Source organism: Gossypium arboreum, chromosome 1 (genome assembly GCF_025698485.1).
Source record: "Gossypium arboreum isolate Shixiya-1 chromosome 1, ASM2569848v2, whole genome shotgun sequence".
In the NCBI taxonomy this organism is placed as follows: Eukaryota; Viridiplantae; Streptophyta; class Magnoliopsida; order Malvales; family Malvaceae; genus Gossypium; species Gossypium arboreum.
In genome coordinates, this window is record NC_069070.1 from 121,930,741 (window position 1) to 121,954,216 (window position 23,476).

At 37.5% G+C, this 23,476-nt stretch overlaps 2 protein-coding genes across 3 annotated transcripts in view; both read right to left on the reverse strand.

Annotated features, from left to right (window-relative positions):
- Positions 1 to 4,197: 4,197 nt before the first annotated feature.
- Positions 4,198 to 23,476, reverse strand: part of LOC108483235 (probable disease resistance protein At1g61310) — a 39,470-nt gene continuing 20,191 nt past the window's right edge. Inside the window, exons 1-2 of one of the 2 annotated variants that reach the window (XM_053031837.1) lie at positions 15,097 to 16,636; positions 4,198 to 4,295 (exon numbers count right to left, since the gene is read on the reverse strand). In XM_053031837.1, the coding sequence (XP_052887797.1) occupies positions 4,259 to 4,295; positions 15,097 to 16,316 (1,257 nt within the window). In that variant the 5' untranslated portion in view covers positions 16,317 to 16,636 and the 3' untranslated portion in view covers positions 4,198 to 4,258. Of the gene's footprint in view, positions 4,296 to 15,096; positions 16,637 to 23,476 lie in introns of those variants that run through there. The other variant, XM_053031836.1, reaches the window with a different exon arrangement.
- LOC108483390 (disease resistance protein SUMM2-like) lies at positions 19,463 to 22,416 on the reverse strand. Its single transcript, XM_017786766.2, has one exon. The coding sequence runs from the start codon at positions 22,214 to 22,216 to the stop codon at positions 19,604 to 19,606; it is 2,613 nt and encodes an 870-aa protein (XP_017642255.2). The 5' UTR covers positions 22,217 to 22,416; the 3' UTR covers positions 19,463 to 19,603.

Here is a 23,476-nt window from a genome sequence, read left to right on the forward strand (position 1 = left end):
AAGCAATGCTCAAACTTGGTTATAGGAAGTGACTTAGTCATCATATCTGCAGGATTTTCATGAGTGCTAATTTTGCTCACAACAATATCACCACGAGCAATAATATCACGAACAAAATGATACCGAATATCAATGTGTTTTGTTCTCTCATGAAACATTTGATCTTTTGTAAGAAAGATGGCACTGATCGTCACAAAATCTCGTTGATTTGAAGGTCTTCATTGAGTTCACTAAATAGTCCCTTCAACCAAATAGCTTCTTTACAAGCCTCAAGAATCGCCATGTACTCGGTTTGAGTGGTAGACAAAGCGATCGTAGTTTGCAAAGTGGCTTTCCAACTAATTGCACAACCTCCGATTGTAAAGACGTAACCTGTGAGAGATCTTCTTCTATCAAGGTCTCTAGCAAAATCAGCATCAACATACCCTATAACTCCATCTTTAGTTCTTCCAAACTGTAAGCAAACATTAGTAGTGCCTCGTAAGTATCTTAAAATCCACTGAACTGCTTTCCAGTGTTCTTTACCAGGATTCGCCATGTATCTGCTAACTGCACTGACTGCATATGATAAATCTGGACGTGAACAAACCATAGCATACATGAGAGATCCTCGCACTAGAGTATGGAACATGTGACATGTACTCAATCTCATTATCGATTGAGGAGATAAGGCCGATGAAAGTCCGAAATGGTCGCTAAAGGAGTACTAACGAGCTTAGCACTCTGCATATTGAACTCGCAAAGAACTTTCTCAATGTACCCTTCCGACTTAGGTACAATTTACTTGCTTTTCTATCTCGAGAATCTCCATACCAAGTATCTTCTTTGCTGGTCCTAAATCTTTCATCTCAAATTCTTCACTTAGTTGGGCTTTAACCTTTCTTATCTCTCTTTATCTTTTGTCGCTATCAACATGTCATCAACATAAAGAAGTAGATACACAAAAGAACCATCAACTGCTTTTTCTTAAAGTAGACACAACTGTCAAAACTACTTCTTTTGAAATCATGAGAAGTCATAAAGGAATCAAACCTCTTGTACCACTTGTCTTGGTGATTGTTTCAAACCGTAAAGGGACTTTTTCAGCAAGCAAACATAGTCCTCTTTTTCGAGACTATAAAACCCTCTCGGTTGTTGCATGTAAATATCTTCCTCAAGTTCTCCATGCAAAATGCGCTTTTACATCTAACCGCTCAAGCTCCAAATCATGCATGGCAACAATACCAAGCAAAGCTCGAATCGAACTATGCTTAACAACCGGAGAGAACACATCATGAAGTCCACTCGAATTTGATCAGTAACCCTTTGCAACAAGCCTTGCTTTATATCCGGGTTCTTCAACTCCTGAGTCCCTTCTTTCTTTTAAACACCCATTTACAACGAATGCCTTTTTACCTTTAGGAAGTTTTACAAGATCCCATGTTCTGCTTTTTGTGGAGTGATTCCATCTCCTCTTGCATAGCAAACATCCACTTTTCTCGAGTCTTCACACTAATCGCCTCGAAATAATTAAATGGCTCTTGATTCGCATCTATATCTTCACCACATTTAAAGCATAAGCAACTAGATCAACCTCGGCATACTTCTTTGGAGGTTTAATTTCTCTTCTTGTCCTGTTTTTGGCGATAGAGTATTGCGGTGAAGAAGCAACTCTATTCTCAATTTTTGTACTTGGCTTGAGGAGTTGATTCAGATTAATCGATGCTCCACCGCTTTTGGTTTTCTTTATTGGAAGAGTCTTTAAGAGATAAGTTAGGTAGCATAGCGCTTTCATCAAAAACAACATCTCTGCTAATCACAACTTTTCTATTTTCAGGACACCATAACTTATAGCCTTTTACACCACTTTATAACCAAGAAAACGCATTTAATGGATCTCGGTTCCAATTTTCCATTATCAACATGAGCATACGCAGGACACCCAAAAATCTTTAAATCGTAATAATTAGCGGGATTACCGCACCATACCTCTTGTGAGTCTTTTTCTCAATGGCAACGGATGGAGATCGGTTGATCAAAAACATGCGAGAGGTCGCTTCGCCCAAAATGACTTCGTAAGTTGGCATTTGACAACATACATCGAACCTTCTCCATGATCGCTCGTTCATTCGCTCGCAACGCCGCTTTTGTCATGGAGTATGACGAATCGTCAAGTGTCTCATGATCCTTCCGACTTGCACAATCTATTAAACTCATCGTAATGTAACTCTAAGCCATTGTGCATGCGGAGGTATTTTATCTGCTTTCCCGTCTGCTTTTCAATCATAATTTTCCAAGACTTAAATGTGGAAAACACATCGCTTTTCGCTTGTGAAGAACGCCCAAACTTTTCCGGAAAATCATCAATAAAGGTTAGCATATAATTAGCTCCACCTCTCGAAGGCACTCTGACGGCCCCACGATCGAATGGATATACTCCAACGCTTCCTTCGTGTTATGGATTCCTCTAGTGAATCGAACTCTTTTTGCTTCCCAAAACACAAGGTTCACAGAAATTCGGTTTGCAAATTCCTTGCCCATTAAGAAGTCCTCTTTGCTTAATTCGCCATGCCATTCTCACTCATATGCCCTAGGCGCATATGCCAAAGTTTAGTAATATCATCATCCGACAAGGAAGAGGAAGCGACAATGATCACCAAGAATATAGAACCTCAGAAAACATATAACTTGACAATCTTTCTTTGCCCTTTCATCACAACAAGGACCCTTTGAAATCTTTAAAACCCCACTTTCACCGTGTATCTGCACCCTTTTGAATCAAGAGTACTCAACGAAATTAAATTTCTTTTCAATTCGGAACATGCCGCACGTCACTAAGTGTTCGACAACTCCATCAAACATCTTAACTTTAATTTTTCCAACACCGCGATTTTACATGAAGCATTATTTCCCATCAAAACAACACCTTCAGACATCGTTTCATAAGTTGTAAACCAATCCCGATTGGGACTCATGTGGAAGGTGCAGACTGAATCAAGTATCCACTCGCTTACTTTAGAATCATTGATGAAGCAACTAGAAGTTCACCATCGCTGTAGTCTTCTACAACATCGCCTTCACCGAATTTTCTCGTCATTTTCCTTTTGATTCGCAGCCTCCCTTTTAATCTTATTTTGTAGCTTATAGCACTCAGATTTAATGTGCCCTTTCTTCTTGCGAAGTTGCAAGTTTTACCTCTGCTTGAAGATTTCGATCTACCCTTAGATTTACCACGAGGATTCCGTTCTCGTGTTCTACCACGATCATCATCAACATTCCGCCTTGTCTCCCACGAACAATGAGACCTCTCCCGAGAGTTGGGTTTAACCACAAGATGCTTCATCTTATCATACGAGGTTAAAGAATCATAAACCTCATCAACTATGAGAGACTCATGGCTATATAAAATCGTGTCTCTAAAGGTTGAATAAGACGGGGCAACGAACAAAGTAGAATCAACCCTAGATCTTCCTTATCATATTGAACCTCCATGGCCTCCAAGTTTGAGAGAATTGCTTTAAACACCGTTAAGTGTTCGTGTATGACGCACCTTCCTCCAAACGATGAGCATAAAGACGCCGCTTCATATGCAACTTGCTTGTTAGAGTTTTCGACATACATATTTGTTCTAGCCTCTTCCATAATGCAATGCGCTTTCTCTTTCATCACATCCTGCAAAATTTCGTTGGACAAATGCAAATGTAATTGTGTTAATGCCTTTCGATCCTTACGCTTCTTCTCTTCATCGTTAATGTCGAAGGCATCTTATCTATCCTAGCAGGGCATCCTCTAGATCCATCTGCAAGAAGCGCTTGCATCTTAATTTGCCACAACGCAAATCTGGTGTTGCGATCCAACAGCGGAATTTCATACTTCAAAGACGCCATTACCGTGATCGAGATGAATAACCCGGAAGCTCTGATACCAATTTGTGAAAAATAAAATAGAATAAAATAAATAAAAATAAAGAACACATAAATTTTACGTGGAAACCCTTTCGGGAAAAAAAAAACACGGGCAGAGGAGAAGAAAATTCACTATGTCGAAAAATTTTTACTCAAATACAAGAGGAATAGACTATGTCTATTTATAGGCTTGCAAAACCATATTCTAGTAGGATTGAAACACCTTATCCTAATCAATATAAAATAGATGGAGTTTAATAAGGTTTAAAACCTTATTCTAAAATAAAATAAAAGAAGTCTAGTTCTATATGGATTTTACTTTTATTTTATTTTCCATCGTATTTTATTTAAATAAGAATTTGGGTCACTTAATTCTAACATAAAGAACAATACAAGAAACAAGATCTGAACCTTTCATCGTAAACAATCATAATCGAATTTTAACTTGGGATACATCTCTTTCCCTACCCACGCAACACGTAAGCGGTGATTGCCTTAAACATATTCCCATTCTCGAAGGGTCTTCTTGGATGCCATGGCTCGCCCAATTGTAATGAGAGCGAGAGGAAGCCCTGCACACTCTTCAACCACCGCTTCAGCTAACTTGTAAATATCTGGATGCATTCGAAGGGTTTCTGATCCAACCTTCTTCTCGAACAGTTTGAAAGCTTCTCCTGGTGGTAAACATTCCACTCCGATATTATTATCCATGTTCGGTTGCATTTGACAGCACACGTCAACACGGCGAGTTGTGAAAATGACTTTAGAGCCATTTTCTTGTGTTGGAATACGTATCCCAGCTCTTGTGAGATCAAACCATTCCCATATATCATCCAACAACAATGCAAACTTCTTTTTACATAATACCTTGAAGATGTCTTCAGCTTTCTCATCAAGGCTCTTGGATTGGATCATTAGAATGGCCTATTCTTTTGGCAATTTGATCCTGGACTCTCTCAACTGGCCGATCTTGTGATGCAACTGCCCAAATGACATGGTAATCATGGGTAGTATCATGGAATTTGTTATTGATTTGGTTTAGGAGGGTTGTCTTGCCAACCCCTCCTAAGCCATATATGCCAATAATTCCCACTTGTTCCTTTTGAAGACAGCTCCAAACCTTGTTCAAATAGAACTCTAAACCCACAGTTGGCTCACTAGGTCTTTCAGTTGATGAAGGAGGTGGTGGCTTGCTGGCCACATCACTGAAATCTCCATTCTCCTTCTGGTCTTTCACCTCTTGGAGTTTTTTGGCAATTTGCTTCCCGAACTTGATGCTGGACCTAGGATGAGTGGAGCAACAACTTCCCATACATAGATTATCAACATGCTTTGAGAACTTTGGAAAATCGGTTGATCAAGATCATTTATCGAGTTTCACCCTCGAAAGCCAACCTCAACTTGGTTTAGCCGCTTAAGCCATTGCTCATCTTCACAATTCGACCGCTCATCGATCACTCCCGAGATCCTTCATCCTGCTACTTCAGTTTGTAAAGCATGGAGGTTATCTTCGAGGTTGCATATATAACTTGCCTGTCCAAATGCACAATCCGAGCAACGGGTAATGATGGGATCGAGTGAAAGTGAGATTGAGAAGATATACCCATACCTGGTTTTGATTGTAGAAGAGTGAGTTCAACAATCTGGAAATAGAAGCAAGGAATAAATCAAAGATGCTTATGGAGTTCTATGAAAGTTTGAGACTACAAAGAGGAGAAAAACAAAGACAAACTGTTGGAAGTTCACATGCATTTTGATACCAAAAAAAAAAAAAGAGATAGTGAATATGATGATAATTACAGTAAAGTGTGTAAAATCATTGACTTGGTGGGAAGACTTGTATTGCACACAGCTCTCTTTTATCTCACTTTATTTGGTCTTGACACAATGGGCCCATTGTAAGGCATCTTTTGTGTGCAGTGGATACCATATGCAATTTATTATTCTATTTTACAACTTGAGCAACATTAATACAACATATTTTAATTTATTCATATTAGGTGTAAAGTTAGTCCATTATCAAAATCAGGCAAGTTGGGAGCTACCTCTTTCTTTAAAGGGTTCCACTTCAACAAAGATAAAGGAACCTCAATTATTAAGATCCCATTAGAAAAGAAAGACTAAGATGAGCATGTTGGGTAGAAACTCACGACTTGCTTTGCCCTGCATTAGCTTCCCACAGCATTCATGTATGAGATATTCACAAGCACTATCATTGCCACTTAAAAAAACATCGGCAAAAAACAGAAAACAGTGGAAGATCAAGGTAACTGAATTCATGACCATATATGCCAATGGAAGAATTCAGAAATTGTTTCAGGGGTTATCATAATCCAATTAAAGACATGGAATCCATATAAAAAATTGTGCTTACACATCTTTGTGAGTATGTAGTTATTAAGTAGTATAGCCACCAACTTATTGCAAAATTAATGCCCTCTCCAATCATCTGGTTCTCAACCTTCAAAGTAGGTGTCTAGATTCAAAATGCAGAGGAGGTAAGTTGAGCACTATATACAAAATAAAAAAGATATGAGGATTTTCGCTCATGAGCTTTATGTTATGATTAAACCATAACTAATTGCATATCCTAATTGTGGGGATGAAAATTTTGGTCAGATAGTTTTCAGGGACAGTTGCTGTCCTCTTCCAACATGGGCAATAATTGAGGTTGTGGTAAGTAAATGTAGTAGTGAATATTGTGGAGTGCCACTCAACTTTAATATTTATATTTTAATTCAACACATTATCTATTTGAAACATAGTTAAATTATTAATTTTAAAATTTAAAATAAATGGGCACAATTTGTTGATTAAAAATATGATAAAATATATCACAATTTATTGATTAAAAATGTACGAAGATTTAAAATTATTACCAATTATAATTAAAATACTATATTTTTAAATCTTTTAAAAGATTTATATTTATAAATATGTTTTCAGAAAAAATAGTTTTTCCAGAATTGTTTTAAATTAAAAAAACTATATAAACAAGTATTTAAAATAATAAAAATAATTATATATTGTATTAAATTTAAGTGGTTTTATATTTTATTTAATTAAAAATTTTGTTTCTAAAATTTTAAAGTAAATATTTATTTAAAGATTTAATATATCATTTAGTATTCGATTTTTTCTCATGATTTTAGTACAAAAAAATTACAGTGTTAACTTTTCTTATGATTTACTAATTACCTACAATGTATTAATGCATCTTTTTTAAAGAGATCATCTTCTGGATATAAAGAACAATATACAAACAAGATTTCACTTTTTCATCAGCTTATACCCATCTAGTACCGAGTATTTCCCAAAATTATCAGCACACCACACAAGAGAATCAGCAGAAGTAGACACTCACTCTTAATTATGACACTATGACGCATAAATTATTTGATGGAAATATTACAAAATCAAGTTGAAATTGTGCATAGTATGCTTACCTCTGTACAAAATCTTTACCTGTTAATGTTATTTTAGTGTTACAAGAGGGGCTCAATTCAAAATGCAAAGGAAGTAGGAGAAGGAGATGTCTAATAATTATACTCATCAAATATTTAACTAATTAGTTTGCTGTAACTTATTAAATTCAAAGACTGCCATTTGAGTATTAATTGCAATAACTTGTTTATGAGTCTATAATTATAGAGAATTCATATACATAATCTCACTTTTAGTAATCAGATTTGAGTAAAGATATTTACAGATTAAGCCGGGCTCATATATGATATCGAAACAATACTATAAGTTAGTTTCTTTTAAAGAAAATTATTAAGCAAAAACTATATAAATAATAAAAATTTATACATTTCCTATTACTACTTATAGACTCTTAAATGTGTGAATAAAAAATAATTTGTATTTATTTGTGCTCAAACTCATGTCCTCTTGTTGTTCCATAATAAGTTGTATAATAATAAATTTTATTATTATATATATATATATATTTAAATTTGAAACACCCTAAACTAATCATTTAATCATATTTCAACATTGAAACATCATTAAAAAATATGTTAATTTTTGTACTAGCATGATATCAGGTTCATAAAAATTCTAAGATGTTAATAATTTGTATTAATGAGTTTTAATATAAAAATATTAAAATTTATATTATGTCACCGTTATTTTATTATAATATAATTCTAAATATTTAGTATTTAATAAGTTTTTTTATTGATAACATGTATAATAAATGAAAATAAATTATATTTTATTAACTTATTAAAACTTAAATTTTTAATTTTTAAATTTCTAAATTCCAAATTTATACGAAATACAAACTAAAACAACTTTTATAAGAAAAATTTTAATTTTACTATAATTATGGAAATTTTAGTTATAAAATTAAAAGAAAATGATGTGATATGTTGAAAGTTATATTTCAAATTTTAATTCATTAACATAATATATTTTCAAATTCATACTAAAGAAAAAAGTCTGTGTGTAAAACACAGAACCAAGCTACATGTAATCTAGGGATAGGCAAAATAGAACTTACAATGAGGTATGTTATGATACAATCAAGGCTTTAAGCCTTAATTAATATCCAACATTTCTTAGATTACATAAGGTTTGAAAGAAGGGAGAAAAGCAATTCGAGTGGATTCATCCTTCCATTCTACATTTTTCCACCATCCCTCCTCTCCTTCAATGACTAGTCTCTGTCCTTTTGTACTATTAGAGTTTAGTGGGAGCGTCTTCAACATTCCGCATTTTACTATTCTGATTTTCTTCAGCTGTGGGAAAGGCAGAGCATGATGGTATATAGTCTTTAGTTTGGCCAGATAATGTAGACACAAAATCTCGAGCTTAGAAAATACGTCTGAATTTCCTTTTAGCTCAGCGACTTCACCATGTTTTTCTTCACTGATGATTTCTTCTAAACCATTGCATTCAACAATCCTTAGTACTTCCAAATGTGGAGCCAAGGTTGCCCAACTCACATCCCTCAAATGATTGCATTCGTCTAGGATTACAGATTGTTATGGGATATAGTCATTGGTTGAGCAGTTATCGGTTGTTAAGAAGTTGTTAACAGCAGTTATAGGCTTATTTCAAGTTTACTTCTTCTATATAAGGAAGAGACTCTCTGTTCATAAGAGACTAACTAAGAATTGAATAATACCTTTGTTTTCCATTTAATATTCTCTGCAATTCCTTCTTGAAGATTTCTCTGTTCTATCAAGATTCTATCATGGTATCAGTCGCCTCTTGATTCTGGACCTATGGCTCACACAAACTCTGCTGATTCTGCTTCTATTGATGGTTGTTGTGCTGCGTTTCACGGCGACAAGGTGGTGAACTCTTTTCCTCGGCATGATATCGTAAAGCTTGATGACGGTACTTTCGTTCAGTGGCGCCAACAGGTACGTCTCATTCTTGGTGGTTATGGTTTGCTAAGCTTTGTCGATGGCACATTATCTCCGCCATCACGTTTTCTAGCTTCACCGGATGGATCTCTGGTTCCTAATTCTACTGCTCAAGTATTTGATCAACAAGATTAGTTGCTTACCTCGTGGCTTCTCTCCACGGTTAGCTCTTCGTGTCTGGCTTCATTTACAGATGCGAGATCTGCATGTGATGTCTGGAATACCGCGGCGCGTCTCTTTGCTGCGGACACTGGCGCTAAGCAGTCCCGGATCCGGCATGAACTTCATTCACTTACGAAAGGTGCGTTGTCTATTAAGGAATATATTGCCAAAATTACAACTCTGTATGCTTTGTTGGCGGCCTCTGGCACTCGGATCTCGGACGAAGAGAAGACGCAGGTGATACTCGCAGGTTTGCCTTCCGATTTTGATGCGGTTGTATCCTAGGCTTCTGTGTCGTCGGAACCGGTGCCGTTTCAACGTCTCGTTGATGCTCTCCTCGAGTGTGAAACTCGGCAGTTACTAGCTATTCAAGAAGTGGTTATGCATGCCAATCTTGTTGAAGGTGGTCCCTCGCCCGCACCGGAAGCTTCTGTCCGTGGTGGTCGTCCGCCGATGAGTGGTCGTGGACGTAGTTTTAGGCCAAGGATTCAATGCCAGATCTGCAATAGACTGGGTCATCTTGCTCAGAAATGTTATTACCGTTTTCGACGTGACTTTGATGGGTCGCAGACGGAGGCTCGGATGACGGATGCGGTGCATGCTCTTGGCGGGTCTCGCTCGGTTCCGTTTGCTCCTCAACGTGGGTTTGATGGTGGCGTTGGAGGCCCTTCTGCTCAACGAATGAGATTTACTCATTCTTTTGGTCAAAATCAAAATGATTTTGGTCAAAATCAGCATGCTTTTAATGCTTTTAGACCACATTATGATTTTGGTCAACATTAGACTCCAGATGGTTATTATGGTGGGCCCATGCATAATGCTTATGTTGGGCAGAATAGTGCATTGGACGGTCATGTGCCTAGGTCTGGGCTTAGTCGGCCGAATCTAGCTTATGTCCCTCATGAACCTTCTAGGCCGTGTGCTCCTTTTAATGGGCTTAGAGCTGGAAATGCCGGTGGACAATTAAATGAGTATAGGCCAGTTAACAATTGTGTTCAGGTTGGGTATCCTTTGAGTTCTGAACCGGACATTGGTGATGGGTGTGATCATTCGGCCCCACCTATTCCTTGGCGAACGAAGCCGCGAGCTCGTGTCTATAGTGGTTCCGATCCGTGTATTGGTCTTCCTCGGGTTGGTGATTTACATGCGTCTGATTTTTCGGGTTCTTCTAATTCACATGGTAATACTGCTCAGGTTGGTTCTCATGGTGGTGACACTGATGGCTATATTCCCGTACCTGTTGGGTCTGCTTCTTGGTACCCGGATTCGGGAGCTAGCAATCATGTATGTCGCGATGCGTCGGCTCTTCAAGGTTCTTCTCCGTATTTCGGTAAGTCCTCTCTTTTGATGGGTGACGGTACTCCTGCCCCAATATCTTCTTTTGGCACTTGTATTTTGCCTACGCACTCTAAATTACTTCGGTTATCAGGTGTGTTGTGTGTTCCACGCATCCGTAAAAACTTGATGTCTGTCTCTCAGTTTGCTAGAGATAATAATGTCTATTTTGAGTTTCACCCCACATTTTGTGTTGTTAAGGACATTGTGACCCAGGAAACGCTTCTGAAGGGCCACATTCATGATGGGTTATATCAGTTCTCGCTGCCAGATGTTTCCAGGCCGACAGTTTCGGTTCCAGTTGCTGCTTCTATAGAAGTTCAGAATAAACCTGATAAAGATGATGTGTTTGCCTTGTGGCATAAACGCCTCGGTCACCCGTCTACTTGTGTTGTTAAGAGTGTTCTAAATAAATGTAATGTTGTGTTGGCAAAAGACTGTCTTGATGGTGTGTGTACAGCGTGTCAAAAAGGAAAATCTCAGAAGTTACCTTTTACTCGTTCTACGACTGAATATCATACTCCTTTTGAATTGGTTGTTTCTGATCTTCGGGGCCCTGCATCTGTCTCTTGTGGGAATCATTGGTATTATATAGCGTTTGTTGACGTAAGCACTCGGTTTACATGGGTGTATTTGTTGCGCCAAAAGTCACAAGCACTCCAATGTTTTGTTCAATTTCATCAACTTGTTAAAACTCAATTTGGGGTGAGTATTAAACAGTTTCAGAGTGATTGGGGTGGCGAATATCGTGCCTTCACATCGTTTCTTGCTTCTCAAGGAATTCTTCATCGCATCACATGCCCACATACTTCTGAGCAAAATGGGGTGGTTGAGCGCAAACATCGTCACATTGTTGATATGGGTATTACTCTTCTAGCTCAGGCCAGCTTATCTATGGAATACTGGGGCTATGCCTTCTGTTGTGCTGTTCATCTTATCAATCGTCTACCTACAGTAGTTTTGAAGGGTCTGACTCCTTTTCAGGCTCTATATGGACATGCTCCCACTTATGATCATCTGCGGGTGTTCGGGTGTTGCTGTTTTCCTTACTTACGTCCTTTTTAGTCTCCTAAGTTAGATTTTCGTTCTCAACCTTCTATTTTTTTAGGCTATAGTCCTCACCACAAAGGCTATCAGTGTCTTCTACCTTCTGGAAAAATTGTGGTTTCTCGTCATGTTGTCTTTGATGAAACTCGATTTTTATCGTCTACTTCTGCGTCGAATTCTGTGCCTGTGCAGCGCTCGTCTGTGTCCACATTTGTTTCTCTTGTTCGACCTCCTTCTTCGCAGTCTGTGGCTGTTACTCGTTCAGGTGTTCCTTTTCCGGCTCAATCGTCCTCTCCAGGTCGTTGTTCTTCCGTTCCTGTCCCTGCTCAGTCTGGGGTTGGGTCTGATCGAGAGCCCAGTGGGTGTTCATCCGGGAATGGCATTCTCTCTGGCTCTATTGCTGTTGAGGGAGACGCTGCTGGCCATTTCGTCGGTGCTACTCCTGTATCTAATACGCATCCAATGGTGACGCGAGCCAAGGCTGGTATTTTTAAGCCTAAGGTTATGCATGTTGAAGTCACAGAACCTTCTACGATTGAAGAAGCTCTGTCCACTCCAGAATGGCGCTCTACAGCTCAAGATGAGTATGATGCTCTCGTTCGCAATTATACCTGGGAGCTTGTTCCTCTTCCGCCTAACCGAAAGGTTATAGGGTGTAAATGGCTCTTCAAGGTCAAGAAGAATCCTGATGGGACTATTGATCGTCGCAAGGCTCGATTAGTTGCTAAGGGTTGTTCTCAAGTCCCTGGCTGTGACTTCAAGGAAACGTTTAGCCCAGTGATCAAGCCGGCTACTATACGAATAATTTTGTCCGTTGCTGTGACTAAGGGGTGGTCTTTACGACAGGTTGATGTAAATAATGCCTTTCTTAATGGCGATCTGACTGATGAAGTGTTTATGCAACAGCCCCCTGGTTATATCCAGTCAAGTCCAAATGGTGAGCAGCTTGTGTGTCGTTTAACGAAGGCTTTGTATGGCTTACGGTAAGCTCCGCGTGCCTGGTTTCTCAAATTACGGCAGTTTCTTGTCTCTTCTGGGTTTGTTCTTTCTAAATCGGATGCTTCTTTATTTGTCCGAGTTTCCTCAGCACTTACACTTTATGTGCTTGTCTATGTGGATGATATTGTTATCACCGGCAATTCATCTGATGAAATTAATTGTTTTGTTCAGCAGTTACATAATGAGTTTGCTTTAAAGGATATGGGTGAGCTTCATTATTTTTTGGGTATTGAAGTCAGTCGGTCTTCCTCTGGCAGTCTTCATTTGTCTCAGCGCAAATACATTCGCGAGCTTCTTACTCGAAGTTCTATGGCTAATGCCAAAGGTGTTCATACTCCAATGGTGAGTTCATCTGTTTTGTCTAAAAGTGAGGGTGAGCCGCTGGCAGACCCAACTGAATATCGCAGTCTTGCGGGAGCACTGCAGTATGTTGTTCTAACTCGCCCTGACATTGCTTATGCTGTTAATCGGGTGTGTCAATTCATGCATGCTCCCACTTCTTCTCATATGATGGCTTTAAAACGAAATTTGCGATATTTATGTGGAACTCTTTCTCATGGGTTGGTGTTTCGTCCGTCGGATCGTCTATCGTTGGTCGGTTATGCTGATGCAAATTGGGGTCTTGATTTTGATGATCGTCGGTCTACCACGGGCTACTGTGTCTATTTTGGCCATACTCCTATCTCATGGTGTTCTAAAAAGCAGACAGTTGTTTCTCGCTCTACGGCAGAGGCCGAGTATCGCAGTTTAGCTGCGGCCACTAGTGATGTGACTTGGCTGGTCTCCTTACTAGCAGAACTCAAGGTCAATTCGGTTGATCTACCGACTGTATCGTGTGACAATTCTAGTGCCGTAGCTGTTGCGGCTAATCCAGTTCTTCACTCCAAGTTTAAACATGTTGAGCTTGACTTATTTTTTGTTCGCGAGAAGGTGGCCAGTGGAGACTTGGTTGTTGGTGAGGTTCCTGCTTGTGACCAGGTGGCCGATATTCTTACTAAACCATTATCAGCATCTCTGTTTAGTCGGTTTCGTAGTCTTTTTCGGGTGTTGCCCCTTGAGGAAGCTGGGTGAATGTTATGAGATATAGTCATTGGTTGAGCAGTTATCGGTTGTTAAGAAGTTGTTAACATCAGTTATAGGCTTATTTCAAGTTTACTTCTTCTATATAAGGAAGAGACTCTCTGTTCATAAGAGACTAACTAAGAATTGAATAATACCTTTGTTTTCCATTTAATATTCTCTGCAATTCCTTCTTGAAGATTTCTCTGTTCTATCAAGATTCTATCACAGATCGAAGGCTATGGAAGCATCCTACACCTTTAATTATGTTACGTTCGATCTTCACTTTCTCTAGATCCATACACCTCGAGAGTGTTAAAGTACATAGATGCTGCAGATTTGCTAAAGCCATAATAGTCAATGATCTTGAATCTCTAAAATTTACAAGACTTACAGCTTCAATGGCACAGCTAAAGGACTTGTTGAACCTCGAAGCTCTTTCCAACTCCGAAGCGCTTCTAAAACTAATGGTCAACACATTCAAATATTCTAAATGCTCCATTTCCTCCAAAACCAATAAACATCCATAGCCACATCTCTCCATTTTCAGTACTTGCAACTTGGAGAAACTGGATATCAATTGTTGTGGGATCATTTCTAGATACGGTATCCACTCCAGATTCAAATATTTCAGCTTTGCTAGGGTCTTCAATTCGACTGGCAACTTTCTTATTCCTGTAAATGACAGATTGAGATGTTCCAGTGAAACCAACTTTGCAATTCCTACTGGCAATTCTTCCAACTTCATATTATGGGACAAATCCAGAACCCTTAGCATCGGCATGAAATTAAAGAAATCATCCATGATTACCTTCAAATCATTGCTGCCAAGAAACAAAGTTTGGAGATTGGGACATTCCAATATCTCAGTTAGATTTTTAATTTGATTATCCATCAGCGACATTCTTTTTACCTCTTCCCACTGTTTAGCTTTTGGTTGCTCCTTTAACTGAACACCTGATTTTACAAAAAAATTCTCCTTCTCAGATTCACCAGCAATCCACAAAGCCATGTCGCGAATCATATCGTGCATCTTTACACAGTGATTATCTTCTTTCTCCAATAAGCATGCGTCAATAAGAGAACCTATAATGAAATGTCCCTGGTTTCTGGCACTGCTCAAATTGGTATGCTCGTCCAAAAGTCCTTCCCCGATCCAACAATCTACTAGTTCATCTTTTTCGATGAGATGATCTTCTGGATATAAAGAACAATACAAGAAACAATATCTCAACCTTTCATCAGGTAAACAGTCATAACTGAATTTTAACTTGGGATACATCTCTTTCCCTACCCCTGGGAACACAGAGGCTGCTGATTGCCTTAAAACTTCAATAGCATATTCCCATTCCCAAGAGGTCTTCTTGGATGCCATGGCTCGCCCAATTGTAATGAGAGCGAGAGGTAGTCCTGCACACTCTTCAACCACCGCTTCAGCTAAGTTGTGAATATCCGGATGCATTTGAAGGGTTTCTGACCCAACCTTCTCCTCGAACAGTTTGAAAGCTTCTCCTGATGGTAAACATGCCACTCTGATATTATTATCCATGTTCGGTTGCATTTGACAGCACACGTCAAGACGACGAGTTGTGAAAATGACTTTACAGTCATTGTCCAGTGTTGGAATAGGTATCCCAGCTCTTGTGAGATCAAACCATTCCCATATATCATCCAACAACAATGCAAACCTCCTATATAATCTGCTGCATATGTCTCCAGCTTTCTCATCAAGGCTCTTAGATTTCCAACGTTCATTGGAAAGGCCTATTCTTTTGGCAATCTCATCCTGGACTTTCTCAATTGGCCGATCTTGCGATGCAACTGCCCAAATGACAAGGTAATCATGGGTAGTATCATGGAATTTGTTATTGATTTGGTTTAGGAGGGTTGTCTTGCCAACCCCTCCTAAGCCATATATGCCACTGATTCCCACTAGTTCGTTTTGAATATAGCTCCAAACCTGATCGACATAGGACTCTAAACCCACAGTTGGCTCAGAAGGTCGTTTATTTGCGGAAGGAATTGGTGGCTTGCAGGCCACATCACTGAAATCTCCTTTCTCCTTCATGTCTTTCACCTCTTGGAGTATTGTGGCGATTTGCTTCCCGAACTTGTGGGTGGACCTGGGATGCCTGGAACAACAACCTCCCATACATAGCTTTTCAACATGCTGAGGACTTTGGACAATCAGTTGATCGGCATCGGCTATCACACGATTAGCCCTCTGAAGCCAAAGATCAACTTGGGGTAGCCGCCTAAGTTGCTGCTCATCTTCAGCGACCCTGACCCTGCTCATAAGATACATCCTTATCGCCTTCAATTCGTCCACTTCATTTTTTAAAGCGTGGAGGTTTTCTTCAAGTTTGGATAGAAAAGCAGCCTTTCCAACAGCAGAATCCCAACAACGGGTAATGATGGTATCGAGTGAAAGTGAGATTGAGAAGATATTACCCATACCTGGTTTTGATTTCAGAAGAGTAAGCTGAACAATTTCTGGAAATAGAAGCAAGGAATAAATCAAAGCTGCTTTTGGAGTTATATGAAATATTGAGAATATTTTGGTAAACAAAAACAGAGAGAGAAAATTCGCAGGTAAACAAAGATAAACCGTTGGAAGTTCACATGTTTTTTGGTACCAAATAATAATTAAAATATAAAATAATCAAAGATGTTTAAAATTTTACATAAATGTTTACAAAGTTTGTTTATTGAAATGCTTAATATATTATTTAATATTTAAATTTATACTTACATTTTAAAAAATTATATATTTTGATAACCAAAAGTTATAATATTATAAAGTTTGAAGTTTTATAATTTTGTTAATAGAATGAATATTTTAGTAGAATGATCCAATAAAGGAATTCCCATGTTGGACCTATATCTCTCTTTCTCTTTCAAGGGTTCCACTTTCTTTGGTAGCTTTGGGCAGGGCGTTATGGGTGGACAGTATGTCCAATTTGGCATCCTGATATTTATGACAGATAAAAGGATTTGTCTTTTGTGTGGAAACCATTCCCCTCATTGGCAACTTGCAATCAACCAGTGAATCTGCAATTTTAGAACCTGAATTTTATTCTAAAGTCTGAATTCCAATTTGGCATGCTGAGGTGTTATGACAGATGAAGGGGAATTCTTGTCTTTTGTGTGGAAACCACTCCCCTCATTGGCAACTTGCATTGTTGAGGAGGACTAAGATCCCATCAAAAGAAGAAAAAGGAATACTAATAGCAGCATGTGTAAGATGTTAGGTAGTAACATCTAACATTACTCTGCCACCTTCCTAGCAATTCATCAGCAAATGAAATCCCTGTTCTAGGAATTTAAAGAGAAGTAAAGAACTAAAGCATCTACAGCCTTGGACATTTTTGTTATCCAAATGGGAGCTAGAGTTCCAAAAAAAGCTTTTCTCACTTACTGATAGGACTGAATCACTAGCATTCATACAAGCACCATTATTGCCACTTAAACAATGATCAGAAAAGGAAACACAAGAGACAGCATTGGAAGACGAAGGCCACAAAATCTAAGACCATATGTTTAATGATACATATATGACAATAAAATCCTACTTGTTATTTGAATAACTATCGTTATTTGACAACAAAATAGACAGCATTTGTAGTTTCCAGAGGTATGAAAAAAAGGAGAAAAGCAATTTGAGTGGATTCATCTTCTCATTCTACATTTTTTCACTGCTAAGTTTAGTGGGAGCTTCTTCAGCATTGGGCATTCTACAATTGATATTTCCTTCGGCTGTGGAAAAGGCAGAACATGGCAGTATAATGTCAGCTGAAGATGAGTTGAGTAAAGCTGCTGAAAGTGATGGTGATGAAGATGAGCTGACTAAAGCTGGTTTTCATAGAAAAAAAGATGAAGGTTACAGTTATCTTGATCATGGTCGAAGATATGGAGAGGTAATGTTGGGACTTGGTGCTTTTTACCTGCTAATACAAATGTATGTTGAATGTGTCACTTATGAAATAGGTGTATGAGTCTGAGTGAAGGAAACAACAACAGCAGTCCGAAGGCAAAGAACCAAATGAAGAGATGTCCAATAAATATAAGCATCAGGATTTAACTAACCAGTTTGCTGTAAGTGATTAAATCTTTGCATGCCTTCTTTGTCTTTTAGCCTTTCTTTGATAATCCTTCTAACTTATTGATAAATGAAGCCTGAAGTCTGTATATAGAAATGCAGTCTACTTGATTGACAGAGGAACCTGTTAATGGTTATGTTTCTGACTTATGACGTGGTCTGAAGAAGGGGAATGAAATTATGTTATCTACTAACAGATGTGAATATCATTTTAAGTTTGATTTATAGATGAGACAATTCCTTTGTTTTATCTTACTCAGGTGAAATTTCACATGGTCGAATTATACAACAAGACACAAAGACTTCAAGTCGTTCCATAAATGCATCAGCTCCTTTCGAAAAGGTAAGTTTGAAGCAGAACCATCATAATGAAATAAGGTAATATTTGAGCTCTGCTCTTTGGGAGAAACAAAAATAGAGAAAACCAACATGATATACTCTCAGATTCAAACATTTTATTATAAATTACATGTGATTTAAGGATATGTAAATTAGAACTGAGATATGCTATGATACAATAATGGCTTTAAGCCTTAATTAATATCTAACATTTCATAGATTACTCAGGTTTGAAAGAGGGGAGAAAAACAGTTCGAGTGGATTCATCCTCCCATTCTACATCTTTCCACCATCCCTTTTCTCCTTTAATGATGAGCCTCTGTCCTTTTGCACTATTGGAGTGTAGTGGGAGTTTTCAGCATTGGGCACTTTACAATTGATATTTTCTTCAGCAGTATATTGTCTTCATTTAAGTGGTTTTATATTTTATTTAATTCAAAATTTTGTTTCTAAATTTTAAAGCTAATATATCGTTTAATATTCGATTTTTTCTCATGATTTTAGTACCCAAAGATTACAGTGATAACATTTCTGATACTGATTACATATAATGTATTAGTGCATCTTTTTCAATGAGATTATTTTCTGGATATAAAGAACAATACACAAAACTAGATTTCACTTTTTCATCAGCTTATACCAACTTAGTATTAAGTATTTTCTAGAATTATCAGCACACTACACGAGAATCTGCAGAAGTGGACACACACTTTTAATTATGACACTATGATAAAGACCCATAAATTATTTGATGGAAATATTACAAAATCAAGTCGAAATTGGGCATAGTATGCTTACCTCCGTACACAGTCTTTACCTGTTAATGTTATTTTAGTGTTATAAGAGGGGCTAAATTCAAAATGCAAAAGAAGTAGGAGAAGGAGATGTCTAATTGGGTTTGAGTAAAATATTCACAGATTAAGCTAGGCTCATTGATATCAAAACAATGCTTAAGTTGGTTTCTTTTAAAGAAAATTATTAAACAAAACCAATATAAATAATAAATTTTTTATACATTTCCTATTACTACTTAGAGTCTCTTAAAGGTGTGAATCAAAAAATAATTTATATTTATTTGTGCTCAAACTCACATTCTCTTATTGTTGCCATAATAACAATATTAATTGAGCCAAGACTTAATCTACAATAAAAAAAAAATTAAATTATAAAAATGGGTTAATTCATTTAAAGGAAAAAGTCATGTACACATGTAATTTAAGGATAGACAAAATAGAACTTAGAGTGAGGTATGCTATGATACAATAATGGCTTTAAGCCTTAATTAATATCTAACATTTAGTAAATTACCGATGTTTGAAAGAGGGGAAAAAAGCAATTTGAGTAGATTCATCCTCCCATTCTACATCTTTCCACCATCCCTCATCTCCTTCAATGACGAGCCTTCGTCCTTTTGCACTATTCGAGTTTAGTGGGAACTTCTTCAGCATTGGGCAATTTAAAATTGTGATTCTCTTCAGCTGCGGAAAAAGTAGAGCATGTCTGTATATTGTCTTCATTTTGGGCAGATTATTTAGATGCAAAAACTCTAGCTTAGAAAACAAGTTTGAATTTCCCTTTAGCTCGGCGATTTCACTAAGTTTTTCCTCACTGATTATTTCTTCTAAACCTTGGCAATCACGTATAAATAGTCGTTCCAAATGTGGAGCAAAAATTATCCAACTCGCATCCCTCAATTGATTGCAGTCGAATAGGTATATAGATCGAAGGCTATGGAAGCATCCTACACCTTCAATTATGTTACTTTCGATCTTCACATCTTCAATAACCATATAACCCGAAAGTTCTAAGCTATATAAAGGCTGCAAATTTGCTAAAGCCAAAATATTCAATGACCTTGAATCTCTAAAACCTTGAAGGCTTACATGTTCAATGGCACAGCTAATGAACTTGTTGAACCCCAAAGCCTTTTCTAACTCCGAAGTGCTTGTAAAAGTAATGGTCAACACATTCAAATAGTTTAAATGCTCCATTTCCTCCAAAACCAGTGAACATTGATAGCAACACCCCTCCATTTTCAGTACTTGCAACTTAGAGAAACTGGATATCAATTGTGGGATTATTCTCAGCCTCCTTGTCCGCTCCAAATTCAAATATTTCAGATTTTTTAAGGCCTTCAATTCGATTGGCAGCTTTCTTATGTGTGTAAATGACAGATTGAGATGTTCTAGTGAAACCAACTTTCCGATTCCAACTGGCAATTCTTTCAAATTCATATTGTGGGACAAGTCTAGAACCCTAAGCATCGGCATGAAATTAAAGAAATCATTGATGATCACCTTCAAACGATTCCTCCCAAGAAATAAAGTTTGGAGATTGGGGCATGCCAATATGTCAGTTAGATTTTCAATTAGATTATCCATCACCGACATTCTTATTACCTCTTCCCACTTTTTAGCTTTTGGTTGTTCCTTTAACTGAACACCTGATTTGACAAAAAACTTCTCAGATTCACCAGCAATCCACAAAGCCATGTCGCGAATCACATCGTGCATCTTTATACGATGATTACCTTGTTTCTCCAATAAGCATGCGTCAATAAGAGAACCTATAATGAAATGTCCCCGGTTTCTGGCACTGCTCAAATTGGTATGCTCGTCCAAAAGTCCTTCCCCGATCCAACAATGTATTAGTTCATCTTTTTCGATGGATTTATCCTCTGGATATAAAGAACAATACAGGAAACAAGATTTCACTTTTTCATCAGCTAAACAGTCATAACTGAATTTTAACTTGGGAAACATCTCTTTCCCTACCCCTGGGAACACAGAAGCTGTTGATTGCCTTAAAACTTCAATAGCATATTTCCATTCGTGAGGAGTCTTCTTGGATGCCATGGCCCGCCCAATTGTAATGAGAGCGAGAGGTAGTCCTGCACACTCTTCAACCACCGCTTCAGCTAACTTGCAAATATCTGGATGCATTTGAAGGGTCTCTGATCCAACCTTCTCCTCGAACAGTTTGAAAGCTTCTCCTGGTGGTAAACATTCCACTCTGATATTATTATCCATGTTCGGTTGCATTTGACAGCACACATCACGACGACGAGTTGTGAAAATGACTTTAGAGCCATTTCCTTGTGTTGGAAGAGGTACCCCAGCTCTTGTGAGATCAAACCATTCCCATATATCATCCAACAACAATGCAAACTTCTTTTTACGTAAGACGTTGAAGATGTCTGCGGCTTTCTCTTCAATAGATTTCCAACCTTCATTAGAGAGGCCTATTCTTTTGGCAATCTCATCCTGGACTCTCTCAATTGGCCGATCTTGCGATGCAACTGCCCAAATTACATGGTAATCATGGGTAGTATCATGGAATTTGTTATTGATTTGGTTTAGGAGGGTTGTCTTGCCAACCCCTCCTAAGCCATATATGCCAATAATTCCCACTTGTTCCTTTTGAAGACAGCTCCAAACCTGATTGACATACGACTCTAAACCCACAGTTGGATCAGAAGGTCGTTTATTTGCGGAGGGAATTGGAGGCTTGCAGGCCACGTCACTGAAATCTCCTTTCTCCTTCAGGCCTTTCACCTCTTGGAGTATTGTGGCGATTTGCTTCCCGAACTTGTGGGTGGACCTGGGATGCCTGGAACAACAACCTCCCATACATAACTTTTCAACATGCTGAGGACTTTGGACAATCAGTTTATCAGCATCGGTTATCACACGATCAGCCCTCTGAAGCCAAAGATCAACTTGGGGTAGCCGCTTAAGTTGCTTCTCATCTTCAGCGACCCTGACCCTGCTCATCAGATCCCTCCTGGTCGCCTTCAAATCTTCCACTTCAGTTTTTAAAGCAGGGAGGTTTTTTTCAAGTTTGCATAGAAAAGCAGAATCCCAACAACGGGTAATGATGGTATCGAGTGAAAGTGAGATTGAGAAGATATTACCCATACCTGTTTTTGATTTTAGAAGAGTGAGCTGAACAATTGCTGGAAATAGAAGCAAGGAATAAATCAAAGAAGCTTATAGAGCTATATGAAAGATTGAGAAAATTTTGGTAAACAAAAACAGAGAGAAAATTCGCAGGTAAACAAAGACAAATCGTTGGAAGTTCACATGTATTTTGGTACCAAAAATAATAAAAATATAAAATAATCAAAGATTTTTAAAATTTTACATAAATATGTACAAAGTGTTTAAATTATGCTAAAAATATATTACAATTTGTTAATTAAAAATGTATATAAATTTAAAACTATTCAAAATTAAAATTAAATTACTATGTTTTTAAAAAATTAAATTAAATTAAATTTATAAATATGTTTTCAATAAAATATTTTTCCATAACTGTTTTAAATTAAAAAAAACTATATATACAAGTATTTAAAATAATAAAAATAATTACATATTGTATTAAATTTAAGTGGTTTTATATTTTATTTAATTAAAAAATTTATTTCTAAAATTTTAAGGTTAATATTTATTAAAATGCTTAATATATCATTTGATATTTACGTTTGATAATTTTTTTAATGTGGTACTTGTATTTTAAAAAATTATATATTTTGATACCTAAATTTTATAATATTATAAAGTTTGAAGTTTTTATGATTTTGTTAATAGTATGAATATTTTTTTAGTGGTATGATCCAATAAAGGAATTCACAGGTTGGACCTACATCTCTCTTTCTCTTTCAAGGGTTCCACTTTCTTTGGTAGCTTTGGGCAGGGCATTATGGGTGGACAGTATGTCCAATTTGACATGCTGATTTTTATGACAGATAAAAGGATCTTGTCTTTTGTCTGCAAACCATTCCCCTCATTGGCAACTTGCAATCAACCAGCGAATCTGCAATTTTAAAACCTGAATTTTATTCTAAAGTATGAATTCCAATTTGGCATGCTGAGAGTTATGACAGATGAAAGGAAATTCTTGTCCTTTGTGTGGAAACCACTCCCCTCATTGGCAACTTGCATTATTGAGGAGAACTAAGATCCCATCGAAAAAAAAAAAGAAAAAGGAATACTAATAGCAGCATGTGTAAGATGTTAGGTAGTAACATCTAACATTACTCTGCCACCTTCCTAGCAATTCATCAGCAAATGAAATCCCTGTTCTAGGAATGTAAAGAGAAGTACAGCCTTGGACTTTTTTGTTATCCAAATGGAAGCTAGACTTCCAAAAAAAGCTTTGCACACTTACTGATAGCA